Consider the following 12952-nt stretch of genomic DNA (forward strand, 5'->3'; position numbering starts at 1 on the left):
AACACTGATGAATAGAACTTACGGAATTAAAGTCTATTCAAGAAAAATTGCAACTATTTGTATATATGATTTATACACAAATTTCGTCACAAGAAAAAATGGTGAACCAAAGGGTGAAGCCATACTGGGAAGTTTTTGAAAAACTGCGTCACTGACAATGAGAAAAAAGTTCAAAATTATAGCTTTAAATACTTAAATACTGGTGGGTGTTAGAGCTAAACATGACGTTGGATCATTTAATTTTTAAACCGTCGACTTTTTGATCGCGCGTTTTTTGGATTACAGAAAGCAGGAGAGGGTTCATGGACGTGATTTTTTAAAATTTCAGGCAATTTTTGGGATGATCTGTTAGAGCGGATTTTAGGTTTGTATGTATTTTTGGGAAATGGTTGTTCTTTGTGGTGGAGATCTTTGAAGTAACCTGATTTGGAAATCAAATTTGTGAAATTATATCAACACTGGATATTTTTTAACACTTGTAGTTCTTGGAATCAATTTTATTTTGCCCGCAAAAGTTTAATACTTTAGGTGGACCCTCTTGAGAACTAGGTAAACTAATTTTTTTTCAGTTTTTGAAAACTTAAAACATTATTTAACTTTCAGCAAAATTTTGAAAGCTCTAGCTCAATTCTGTGCAGAGATATGCTCACTCGAAGTTGAGCCGCCAGCCGCGACGCGACCGCGCCGCGCGCGTTGATCAAAATCTTATGTGACACGGTTTCTAGTAAGCTTAGAGCCTTGTGACTTTTTTTCTGTGATTTGTTATAAAATTCTAGTAAATGGAAACTTTCTGATGGGTTACATATTTTAAATTTCCAATTTCAAAAACAAAGTCTAAATTTTCTAAATCGGGTGAACTTATTGTTTCTCGAGAACAAAGAAGCATAATGGAAGTTCTCTATGAAGGATTGGTGACATTTTTCAATCCTCTCCGTCATAGAGGTACAAATTGAAACATCAATCCTGAGTTTTGAAATCCTGGAAATTTTTGAGCTAGAAAACGGGGGTTGTAGTGAAAATTCCCGGCTATATATACTTCCTATTGACATTTTCCCGTTAGAAATCTTGGAATTTGCAAAATGTTAATGACATCAAAGAGCTTTCACAAACCGGATATGTTTTTATTGGAAATTTTAATGTTTTTTTTTAAAAAAAAACTGAAGCAATTTCATTTAAAATTCATTTTCAATATTCGATTTCATACAATTCCTAAAATTAATATAATCTCAAAAGCTATGATGTCACCGTGTTCTGTGGAATTCTAGAATTCTAGAATACCTAACCACCATGTAAAGATTAGCTTTTCATGGCTCTGTTGCTCTCTTCGAATTATTCATGCTAATTTGTCAGATTCTGGTGTCAGGGGCAGCCTGGTACCCGACCTAAACAATGCAAAAATAGAAAATGAGATTGACGATGCAAAATGAAGGAAAATAAGAGGATGATGTTGAATAGGTTTAGCGAAAAAAGGAACAAATAGAAATTTACATGTCTGTGGTGGTGAGAACTGCGATTAGTAGATTTTTGTAGTTGAGAACCAAGAAGAAAAGTATTTAATTATATTCAAAAAATTTCAAGGCTCTAGGTCTACTCAGAACTGAGATACAAGGCTTTGAAGTTGGGAGGCTTGCCGTGACGCGACCGCGACGCGACCGCAGTGCAACCGCGCCGCGCTGCTCAAACTTTACATCGTCATAACTCGGTTCAAAAATAACCTAGCGTTCTGAAATTTTCTATGAAAAGTTAACATTTGAACTGGAACAATTGTGAGTACGAATGAAGCATCTAAAATAGTTTTTTGAAAAGAATTCTGCAATTTCAAAGAACCCAATCAAATAAAATCATCGTGCCTATCCTTAAAATAATGACACCATTCCCATTTCCCGCCCTCAAATTCACACAACCACTCCCATTTTTCGTACAACTCATTAAAACGCGGGGGAGTGCAACTTGGCAATAGAAGTATCTAATAGTAGTAGTTGTTGTTTTTGCTCGTGGTAGACATGATGTATGCCTATTTGTAGAACAGAACAAGGGAGGTGAGAAGCACTTGGATTTTTTGAGTGATGGGAATTCGTGGAGGGTGGGTGTGGGGTGGTGATTTGAAACTAGTGTGCGTCATCTGGTAAAGTTTAAGTTTGTTTTAGTTGTGATGAGCCTTTTTCGAATTTAGATATAAGGAAAAGTTGACTGATTTTGGCCAACAATGCACAGAGATACAGTCAGTTAAATTTTAGACCGCGCGGCGCGGTTGCGTCGCGGTCGGCCGGAAAACTAAAATTTTCGCAGCAGTTTGGTAAATGTATTTTTAATTTTAGACACTTTTCCTCCCAAAATCATAAAAAAACGCGTTCTAAAAAATGCTCAAAATAATTGAAAAACACTCAAAGCTCAAAGGTGAAGTAGTACTCTTCTCTTCCCGAAAGATCATTGAGAGCACAAGGACCACACTACTTGAGAGCCATTAGGGTGCTCCATGTCTGACCAGACTGAGCTTATGGAATAACAAATTGTGTAGTATTGGAATTAATTGAAGGAGAAGCTAGAGAAAAATTACTGAATCTCAGACACTATATTATGTTCCAGTGGGAATATTTTGTCCCAAGGACATACCTAGAAATTATTGTTTACGGGAGAGGCTGGAATTGCGGAAATAGGTGGGAAAGTAGGTATAGTAAAGGGTCTCACAACGAATAGAAAAAGAGAGACGCAGACAACGAGAGTGTCTAGCCGTCTGCGCCCTCTCACAAGTAATCACCGCTTTGGCGCGTCATATCTCGTCACACATTTGAGCTATAAAAAATCTTTCAACTAGAAAAATTTTCAGCGTAAATTTTTGCAATTTTTTGGGCATCCACCGGAAAAACAAAAAAATTGCAAATGAGGCATCTTAATGTTCGATTTCCCTATCCAGAGAGACTAGGTGTCAATCTATCAGTCGTTTGCAAATAAATAAAAAAAACAAACATTTGGAAAGACGACGTAAACTGAAATGACTCACAAAATACGTCACATAAATTTGTTTCCCTTTTTCTTGTTGAATTCTAATCTTTATAAATACATAAATGTAGTAGTGGAAAAATCAGAATCATTGTACATTTTAGCGAAAGTCGTCAAATTTCCGACGTCATCGGGGAAACCCGGAATTCAGAAATCAGCGGAAATATAGTTTTGTAGTATTTACTAAATATTGGGGAAATAGGAAATCAAAAAATTATTTTTGAATTTCCAATTCAGAAATCACATGGGCTCCGAAATTTTAAAAATAGTGACTCAAACAACTCGATGACGCAAAAATACAGTGTGGTTACCTGCTTGCCGACAAGGCAGACCTACAGACCTTCAACACACGCCTACGATCGAACGCTGTCACCTTTCTGTAGGACATTGTCAACTTTCCATCGAACGTTGTCAACTTTCTGTCAAACTTTGCAAACTTTCTGTCGCGCTTTGTCATGTTTCTGTAGCACATTATCTACTAAATTTGGATTAAAGGTCTAAAATTTAATCACAAATCCAAAAGTTTCCCAAAAACCAACCCAGACGCTGCCATATCTCTTGATTCTGACTAAAATTATTTACCAAAAAAATTGCTAATTTTTATTTACAGACGGAGCCCAAGAGAGGACAATGAGCACAAAAAAAATCCGAGTAAACATCATTATCAAAGACACAGTTGTAAAGTGGTATTTATCCTTGATAATGTTTTAAATTGTTTGTATTCAACATGAAAAGTATCGAGCACATCGGATTTGGAAGTTAGTGCGGGGAGTGAGGGTTTTGAGAATTGGGGTTATAAGAAAATTTTCAAAATAAAAATTCATAATGCATTCATATAATTTTTGAAAATTTTAAATTTACCAATAACAGTTTTCAGGTAGAGTTCAGATTTTCAGATTTTTCAGATAATATAGATTTTCAAAAAATTGAAAAAAAAACAGCCAAAACACCTTAAATTAGTGACAAAAATTCCAGTTTTTTTTTCGAAAAAAAAAAAAATTTTTGGACAGGTTCATATACTCTGCGAACAAATTTGGAGCAGTTCTACGAGCCCGGAAAAAAGTTCTCCAGAAATTTCAGATTTTCAGGCTGAAGTGGTCTATTATATTAAGCTTTCCAGTAAAAAAAACTACTTAAAAACTGGAAAAGTATGGCTCCAGACATCTTGAAAAAATTGTACTAAGATCACAAGTACTTAGTACTTCTTAGTCATATACAAACTTGTGACCAGCGGTCAGATTTCAAGTTCCCGTCCCTCCTCCTTTCAGCCGAAACAGGCTCCAATTTCTAGATCATCACCATCATCACTTCTTTCTCATTTTTTTCGACTTTTTGCTCCACGTTGAGAGCTTCAGGGAGGTGCTCTGCTGTCACAGACATATGTTCAATATCAACACACACACACACACACTTGCTCTGCTGCTCTCACAATTTCTACGATTTTTCCTTCAGATCGGGGTGGAAAATTCGAAAGTAGCAGAAGAGATGAGCAGGAATCAGAGATTTAGAGAAATTGCGAGTGACCTCAGGGAGGAGCCGCCCTTTTTCTGCTCTCTCCTGATGTGCTCCATTCTTGCTCCCACGGGTCCCCCCAACTTCCCGTGTGGCTACCTCTATTCTGTCGACTGGTGCAGAAGTTTTTTTTTTGAAGGAATCCTAAAATGAAGAATCCAGCTATTCAATTTTCCCTTTTACTGGTTCTAGGAGTAGCTGTTCAGGTGAGTGTGGTCCCCGGCGGGAGGGGCTCCTGGCACCAAGGTCGTTTAGATGGGAATTGGATGGGGAATCGGGGACTGATCAAACATTAAGGAGTTGTGAGATTGTTAGAAATTGGCAGCTTTTGGCATCTAGAGCTTGTTAACTTACGGTTTTTGAGCTCTGAAATTGTGGAAAATACTACATATTCTGGGGTGTTAGGGACAGACTTTAAAAAATGTATTGGCATTTTGGCAATTTTTTTTTGTAATTTTCCGGGCAAGTTTTGAACAATCGACAATTTTTGGCAGTCCAAGCTATTTCTTAGCTCTAAAATTTTCTGAAATTCTGATTGTGAAAAAAAATGATACAAAATTTCCGAAAATTTTCAAAACTTCCAAACGAATTCTGTTCATTTTTCCAAGATTATCTGAAATTTTTCAGTGATTTTTTTTGGCAACTTATGGTATTTTAGACATTTTCCAAAATAAAAATCAAGGACGCCTTTTTTGCAAAAATTTGCTAAAAAAGGAATATTCCTTGAAATTCTAGACAATTTTGGAGGTTTGATTTGAAAAATTAGAATGTTGTTGTTCAAAATCGGAATTTTTCTGGATTTTCAGCTTGGGAACTCAAGGTTTTGAACTCAAAAATTGCCAATTTTTGCAATTTTAATAATTTAGGCGATTTTTCAAAATTGCCACTTTTGGAGCTTCTGGAAAACTTTTAAAAATCGAATTTTGGAACAAAAAATTCTCTGCATTTTTTTGCAAATTCGGCAACCAAATTTACCGCAAAACCTTGCCTTAAATCTTCAGTTTTCAGTTGTTTTTATTGGTTTCCAAAAACAGTCGATTTTCAAAAAATTTCAGTACACAAAACTTCTTCAAAATTTAAAATGAAATGAAAATTTTGAAAATGATAATTTTCGACTTGAACATATCTGCCAACTTTCTAAATTTTGGCATTTTTTGCATGCCTTCAAGGCCTGCCTCGTGTCTACTCAGGCGGTAGGCGAGATGCAGGCACGAGGTATGCCTACCTAATTTTTTGGTTCTCCATTTCCAATGTTCTCAAAGGTCGCAAAAAATCTTTGCTCTGAGGGGCTCACTGCTCTCAGCTGGCTGGTCAGAGGTGGCAAGAAGCTCATTTATTTAACTGCACTAAACTTTTGAGAGAAATTGAGAGTAAGGCGGTGGACAGGAACTAATAAGAATGAAAAGTGTTTCGCGTTGTAATGGGACTTTAGGACGATGGCACCGGCCTTCCAGACACACGTGTTTTGCTTCCGGGTGGTCAGCGAGGGCAACCCACCACAATACACCATATTTGACGCGCAACTTTTTTCCCCATTTTCAGAATACAGAATCCCAATACCGCCAGCATCAGCCATCGTACCCGCAAAACTACCAGAATCATAATTACAATGCTCACCAGCAACACTACCATCAGCAGCAGCAACAGCAGCAACATGCTCACCAACAAAAACAGGCGTCTCAGCAGCAGCAGCAACAACAGTACCCCTACAATAATTATCCTAGTCCAAGTAAGAATACGCACTACGGTAGTCTCTTCATCGGAATGATGACGTCACATGTGCAATTCCGTTGACGTCATACTTCCAAAAAATATTTTTGAATATGGAAGATATCAGCGACTGTATGTGTGTGGATTTACGAATCTAGTGTACTCCCCGTGGAAAATCAAACAAAGTATTTGACCGAAAAAGCCAAAATCTTTTGATCTCCATCTCCTCCAGGAGTGCACAATCTGCGTAAATCGACACAAGGTCAAAAAATATAAATATTCCAGCAAAGCTATTTCCAGATGCGATAAAAGCCTATCAGGCGGCGTATCCGTCGGTTCCACACGCTTCTGTGTTCAATCAGCCGACGCATCAGATTTGTGACATTCCACCAGACTTGTGGTAAGTGCTTTTTGTTGTTTTTTCAGAGGAAAATGCGGGGGAAAATGCTTTTAACAAAATGAAATAGGCTTAGGCTTAGGCTTAGGCATAGGCTTAGGCTGGGGCTTAGACTGGGGCTTAAGCTTAGGCTTAGAGTAAAGCTTAGGTTGAGGCATAGGCTTAAGCTGAGGCTTAGGCTTTGGCTTAAGCTCAGCTTAGGCTTAGACTTAGGCTCATGCTGTGCTCTGCTCAAAAAAATTTCGATCGTGCCAAGACCCCAAATTAGCAAAATCCAGAAAAAAATCTTTCCAGGTGTGACAGCCCGCAGTCTGCCCAACAGTGTGGGGTCCAACGGCAATGCGATGGTCTCCGTCACCGGCGGCAGCCGATCAAGATCACCTTGATCTATGAGGCCTTGTGCCCATATTGTCAAAAGTAGGCCATAGGAAAATCGATTTGACTGGAATTTATAAAGTTCAGATTCATCGCAAATCAGTTGGGCAGTGTGTTCAATCAGTTCCAGGGCCAGTTGATTCTTGAGCTAGTGCCATGGGGAAACTCTAGGATAATGCGGGTAATTTCTTTTTGTTCTGAAAATTCTGAAAATCGTCAAATTTGCACAGGACGGCTCATTCTCGTGCAATCACGGACAAAAAGAGTGCGACGCGAATCGCCTTCAATCTTGTGTCATTGATATTTTGAAGGTTAGCAATTGATGGGGGGCTCAAAACACAGACACAGATGAGCGCCGATCAATCTCTCTCTCTATTTATCAAAAGTGATTGATTTCAGGTCAAAGGAGCGTTGCCCTTCATCGTCTGTTTCGAACGTAACATTCAACACTATGGAGTCGAACACGCGATGCAGACGTGCTCCGCGTTCATTCGGAGCCAATATCGACAGATTAGGTATTTATTCCGAAAACTACTTTTACGGCAAATCGGTAAACCGGCAACTTGCCGGCATTGAAAATTTCCGGCAAATCGGGGGCCGGAAAATCGGCAAAATTCCGGAGTTTAAATTATCCGGCAAATTGACAAATTACCGGAATCGAAAACTTCCGGCATTCGGCAAACGGGCATATTGCCGGCATTGAAAATTTCCGGCAAATTGTCGGAATTGCAATTTCCGGCAAAATGTCGGAATTGCAAATTTCCGGCAAATCTGCAAACCGGCAAATTGCCGGAATTTAATTTTCCGGCAAATTGGCAACTTACCGGAATTGAAAATTTCCGGCAAATCGGCAAACCGCCAACTTACCGGAATTGAAAATTTCCGGCAAATTTCCGGAATCGAAAATTTCCGGCAAATCGGCAAACCGGCACTTTGCCGATTTTCTTTTTGCAATTTTGCCACACGCTTTTATTATCCTTTTAAATACGATTTTTCTGCATTTTTTCGAAAAAAACTAATTATCTTCCAGTATTTTGGTAAATAAACTCGGAAATTCATTTGAAAAATGAATTTAAAAAATGTAAACGCGCTCCATTTTTTTCGGTATTGCCGCTGAATTCCTAACGAGACCCATGGTTCGGAGGCGGAGCGCTTTCGATTGGCCGTGGAGCGCGTTTACTGTTTTTTAAACTAGTTTTCTAATAATAATTTCCTAAAACTAATAATGATAATAATAATTAAACTAGTTTTCTGCAAATTTTCGAATAAAATGTTCAAAGTTTTCCCGATCTTGAGCTAAAAAACGGGGTACCCGGTCTCGACACGACAAAATTGTGTTAAACGCGGAAAGCTGTGCGCTTTTAAAGACTACTGTAATTTCACTTTTTGGAATTTCTATCGATTTTTAATATTTTTTTATTATGTTTTGGTGAAAATCAAATGAAAAATTTATAGAAAATTCCTAAAAGTGAAACTACAGTAATCTTTAAAGGCGAAACTTTTTTGAATTAAAAAAAAAGATTGTCGTGTCGAGACCGTATCTTTCACAATTTCAGACAATGCTACGATGGTCCACGTGGCGTTCAACTCCAGCGCGAAGCTGCTCAAAAGACGATGAGCACCCGACCGAATCCGATCCTCGAAGTTCCATATCTCCTCATCAACGACTACACACCATCGGTCGATATGAACAATCTGAATGTGATGCTGCTGCCTCAGTTGTTAGCGAAATGGACTAAATTAACGCATAAACAATAAATCGATTAAAGGCGGGGAAGATTCATGTTTTCCAACACCGAACTGGGATGATTTCAAAATAAATTATGGGGAAAAATACACAAAAAGACGGGGAGAGAACGAGGAAATTGGGAATTTTTGAGAAAATAATAAAAAAATAAGCAAATGAGTATTGATTTAAAAATTATTGCAATGAAGTCGTCGCCATCATACCGGCCAAACTTTGCACAATATTGTCGTTGAGCATCTTGCTCACTTCATCAGCAATATGCCGCTTCGGATCCATCTTTCCGACGTTCTTGATCGCGAGCTCCTGATCCGTCATGTTCTTCTCGTCCTCCAACGCCTTCTTGTAGTTCTTGGCGAGCTTGAGCATCGCCTTGAGGTGCTCCTTGTTCTGTTCACCGCATTTTGAGTAGTTTTCGACGCTGACTGCGTCCATCCATGAGAGCTTGTTAAGATTCAAGAGCATCTTCTGTTCAAGGTCGTGGGTTCTGTAGGCGATTGGGATGGAGTAGTAGTGACGATTGAGTCCGTGGATTAGGGCCTGAAAAAAAAACCGAAAATTATTGAAATGTTCACTAAAAACCGATAATTTCCCCAACCTGAATGCTCGGCTTCTGCAAATGACCCAAATTACTGGTAGTTTGACGTGGTTCTTGATTTAAAGCCATCGATTGTGGGTTGATCGTACGGAACGCGTCGATCACAACCTTTCCCTTCACAGATTGAATCGGGTCGACGACAACGGCGACAGCTCTGTCGGAAAGCGCTTCAAACGACTGCTGAGTGTTGATGTCGACGCCGGAGAGCCAACATCCGAATCCTGGATGGGAATGGTACCATCCGACGACCATCTCGGGTCTTCCGGTCTGTTTGAGCATGTCGAGCATCTTCGCCTGGAATACTGGATCGACCGCTTCGACTGAGACTCCCTGTAATGAAAATAATAAATTATCTTTTTTAAAAATTCAATTTTTGACGAAAACTCACGGTTCCAGACTGTGGCATAGCGAAAACGTCGATCACATTGACGGTGTAGTCGTCGACGAATTCTCCAAGCATCAGCCCCATCACTTCCATGGGAACTCCGGCTCTTCCGTGTTTGAGCATCTTCAGCAACGCCAGCGAAGAAATGTAGACGGTTTCCGAGGTGTCGACTTGATTCGAGTCCTGTGGATTGGCTCCGAACTGGAAATATTCGAAATTTTAGATGATTTTCTATCGAAACAGAATGCAATTACCGTTCCAAGGTTTCCACCAAGACCTCCGAGTCGCAGGAATCGCTCCATTCCTCTCTGAAACAGATTTCGGTGAAAATTAACAGAAATTTCGTGGAAACAACTGAGAAAATCGATAAAAACACAATACGACATTGATAATTACCATTATCCAGATATTTTAATAAATTTTTGACCGGAAATATCCGAAATTTACAGCAAAAAACGAAGAAATCGGGAGTCGCGTTCGAAAATTGTGAGGATGACAATTGCGGGGTACGCAAACACCACGCGGGTGTCACTGCGGACTTTGCGCGCGATATGACGACAATGCAAAAAAATAAAGAAAACGGCGGGAACAGTTTATTTTCAAATAAAAAAGGTCAAATATTAATTTCTCATAATAAGGTTTATTCAAGTGGAATATTTGAATTTTGAGCAATTTTAAATAGTCAGTAGCATAGTGAAGTTGGGTAATGTGAATGAGGGAATTTAAAAATAACAATTAAATTAAAAGTTTAGAGTCGAGGACTTTGTTGGATCGCGGCTCTTGGAGCAACATCTTCTTTTTTGACAGTCTCACAGCCATTGGTTTGGATTGAACGGTGTATTCTAAAATTTAGACGTTAAATTATTGATATTTTGTTTTCAAACTTACGTTTCTAGCAGGTATACGCCGTAGTTGCATTTCTCTTCCCTGCTCCAAAACGCCGACTCTCCTTTGAAACTGCCGTTCTGAAAATTTTACTATATTAGAATCTTTTTTAGCCAATTAATTTAACTTACGTATTTGTTAGTAAAGTTCGATTTTCCAGCCAAATTTTTGAAAAAAAATATCATAGCAGCTTCCCTGGCGAGTGCTAGATTTTCGATAATTGGTCTCCCTAAAAAGCAATTCAATTTATAGATTTTTCTTATCTAAACGTACAAATTATGTGTTTATAAACAAATCCTTTTTTGTTCCAAGCCTGGTCAATTGTAGTAAGCTTGCGGCTTCCTTGAATGTTCCCGCAAGCATCCTTGAAGTAGGCCATTGCTCTTTCCCCTTTTCCTTTGCCCACGTAGAATATTGACGAGAGGAACGTAGCCAGATCTACTTCCCTCACGTCTTTGTCCAGAACGTATGGGTTTATTAGAACGTAACAGTAACTCTCACTAGGTGCTTCCTTCAAACTTTTTTTCAGATCGTTATCCATAGTTTTCCCTTTTTCTTTTAAATCCTCTCGTAACTCTTCGCCGTCCATGTACTGTCCCAATGTCTTCGATGGCTTCTTATTTCTTGTTGCGCGATTGACGTTAGTAGATTTTTCTTGATGGGGAGATCCGGTGAGCTTTGAATTGATACATAATTAGCAGATCGCTTCCTCGATTCTTGATACTTGTCTCTTCTATAAGCATTAGAATATGAAAACTTGAAAATGGTTTTTTTTTTCAATTAAAATAAGTTTCAAAAGTTATCACTTACTGATTAGTAGCCGATCTCGTGTTGGTTAGGTTGATGTTAGTTTTTTTTGACACACGATCTCTGAATAAAAAAATTCACATGCGATATTATCAGGTCCTGCCATTTTAAACATTTTTCAGCTACTTTTTCCACGCGGCAATTCACCGGCAATTTTAATTCCGGCAACTCGGCAATTTGCCAATTTGCCGGAGATTTCAATTCAGGCAATTCGCAGGTTTGCCGATTTGCCGGAAATTTAAATTCCGGCAAAGTGCCTTTTTTCCGGCAATTTGCAGGTTTGCCGATTTGCCAGAAATTTCAATTCCGGCAAAGTCCCGTTTTTCCGGCAATTTGCAGGTTTGCCGATTTGCCGGAAATTTAAATTTCGGCAAAGTGCCGTTTTTCCGGCAATTTGCAGGATTGCCGATTTGCCGGAAATTTACATTTCGGCAAAGTGCCGTTTTTCCGGCAAAACGGCAATTTGCAGGTTTGCCGATTTGCCGGAAATTTCAGTTCCGGCAAAGTGCCGTTTTTACGACAAATCGGCTATTTGCAGGTTTGCCAATTTGCCGGAAATTTAAATTTCGGCAAAGTGCCGTTTTTCCGGCAAATCAGCAATTTGCAGGTTTTTCGATTTGCCGGAAATTTCAATTTCGGCAATTTGCCGATTTGCCAGAAAATTCAGTTCCGGCAAAGTGCCGTTTTTCCGGCATATCGGCTATTTGCAGGTTTGCCGATTTGCCGGAAATTTAAATTTCGGCAAAGTGCCGTTTTTCCGGCAAATCGGCAATTTGCAGGTTTGCCGATTTGCCGGAAATTTCAATTCCGGCAAATCGGCAAATTTGCGGGTTTGCCGATTTGCCGGAAATTTTCAATTCCGGTAAGTTGCCGATTTGCCAGAAATTTCAGTTCCGGCAATTTGCCGATTTGCCGGAAATGTTCCCAGGACTTAAAGGTGGAGTAGCAGTGGGGAAACTGTTAAAAACCACATATATGCCACCAAGATGTCCAAATATCATAGTAACATGTTTTGAAAATTTTTTATTGGCAATAAAAATGGCAGGTTATTGAGTTTTAGCCACATTTTTAGAAAACTGTAGTAATTTCGCATGCTCGAATCCTTACAATTTTTATTTGAAACAATCGGCGAATTCCAAAAAGGGTTACAAAATTAGTTTCAAATTTTTTGAAACGTTCTACTATGATATTTGGTTATCTTGGCACATTTTTTGGCAACAATATTCCAAAAAAAAATTTCAATTTATAAAATGTTTAAATTGTAAGTTTTTCTATACACTGGAATTGATTCAGTTTCTAAAGTTTCTATTATTGCTGCCGTTTTGGAATACTATTTTCAATCAATGTTTTTAAAATTTTTAATGCATTTACCCTCCTTCTATATTATCTTGAGAGAATGATTGCGCCTATGGTCATCATATGGAGCGATCATTCTGGCAAGATAGGTGCTGTCGCCTCTACGTTTGGTGAAGGAGATCAACAGTTGACGATGAGGGTCTTACGGGTTCAATTTCCTGGCACGAGTCACTGGCTAAAGAC

General features: G+C 38.8%; 3 protein-coding genes across 3 annotated transcripts; 1 reads left to right on the forward strand and 2 right to left on the reverse strand.

Moving 5' to 3' along the window:
- The first annotated feature begins 4566 nt into the window (after positions 1-4566).
- pqn-48 (Prion-like-(Q/N-rich)-domain-bearing protein) lies at positions 4567-8769 on the forward strand. The gene is made up of 8 exons (NM_062310.8): positions 4567-4718; positions 6055-6241; positions 6523-6622; positions 6914-7036; positions 7082-7175; positions 7225-7305; positions 7394-7509; positions 8551-8769. The coding sequence occupies exons 1-8, from the start codon at positions 4662-4664 to the stop codon at positions 8750-8752; spliced, it is 960 nt and encodes a 319-aa protein (NP_494711.1). The 5' UTR covers positions 4567-4661; the 3' UTR covers positions 8753-8769.
- Positions 8761-10029, reverse strand: rpn-11 (26S proteasome non-ATPase regulatory subunit 14). The gene is made up of 4 exons (NM_062311.9): positions 9976-10029; positions 9725-9922; positions 9337-9666; positions 8761-9278 (listed from the first exon to the last, which is right to left on the reverse strand). Exons 1-4 carry the CDS (start codon positions 10021-10023, stop codon positions 8916-8918), a joined length of 939 nt encoding a protein of 312 aa, NP_494712.1. The 5' UTR covers positions 10024-10029; the 3' UTR covers positions 8761-8915.
- A 440-nt stretch (positions 10030-10469) lies between these two features.
- K07D4.2 (GIY-YIG domain-containing protein) lies at positions 10470-11195 on the reverse strand (the record flags this gene model as incomplete). Its single annotated transcript, NM_001381381.1, has 4 exons — positions 10470-10563; positions 10610-10686; positions 10738-10835; positions 10880-11195. 4 exons carry the CDS (start codon positions 11193-11195, stop codon positions 10470-10472), a joined length of 585 nt encoding a protein of 194 aa, NP_001367953.1.
- Positions 11196-12952: the final 1757 nt, after the last annotated feature.

This window comes from Caenorhabditis elegans, chromosome II (assembly GCF_000002985.6).
Source record: "Caenorhabditis elegans chromosome II".
Lineage (NCBI taxonomy): Eukaryota > Metazoa > Nematoda > Chromadorea > Rhabditida > Rhabditidae > Caenorhabditis > Caenorhabditis elegans.

Bases quoted from the DNA above. Each gene is read 5' to 3' on its own strand.
- pqn-48 (NM_062310.8), top strand. From the start codon at position 4,662: ATGAAGAATCCAGCTATTCAATTTTCCCTTTTACTGGTTCTAGGAGTA. The intron at 4,719-6,054 runs GTGAGTGTGGTC...CCCCATTTTCAG, and splicing joins TTCTAGGAGTAGCTGTTCAG to AATACAGAATCCCAATACCG. The intron at 7,306-7,393 runs GTTAGCAATTGA...GATTGATTTCAG, and splicing joins GTGTCATTGATATTTTGAAG to GTCAAAGGAGCGTTGCCCTT.
- rpn-11 (NM_062311.9), bottom strand. From the start codon at position 10,023: ATGGAGCGATTCCTGCGACTCGGAGGTCTTGGTGGAAACCTTGGAACG. The intron at 9,923-9,975 runs GTAATTGCATTC...GAATATTTCCAG, and splicing joins TTGGTGGAAACCTTGGAACG to TTCGGAGCCAATCCACAGGA. The intron at 9,279-9,336 runs GTTGGGGAAATT...TTTTTTTTTCAG, and splicing joins TGCAGAAGCCGAGCATTCAG to GCCCTAATCCACGGACTCAA.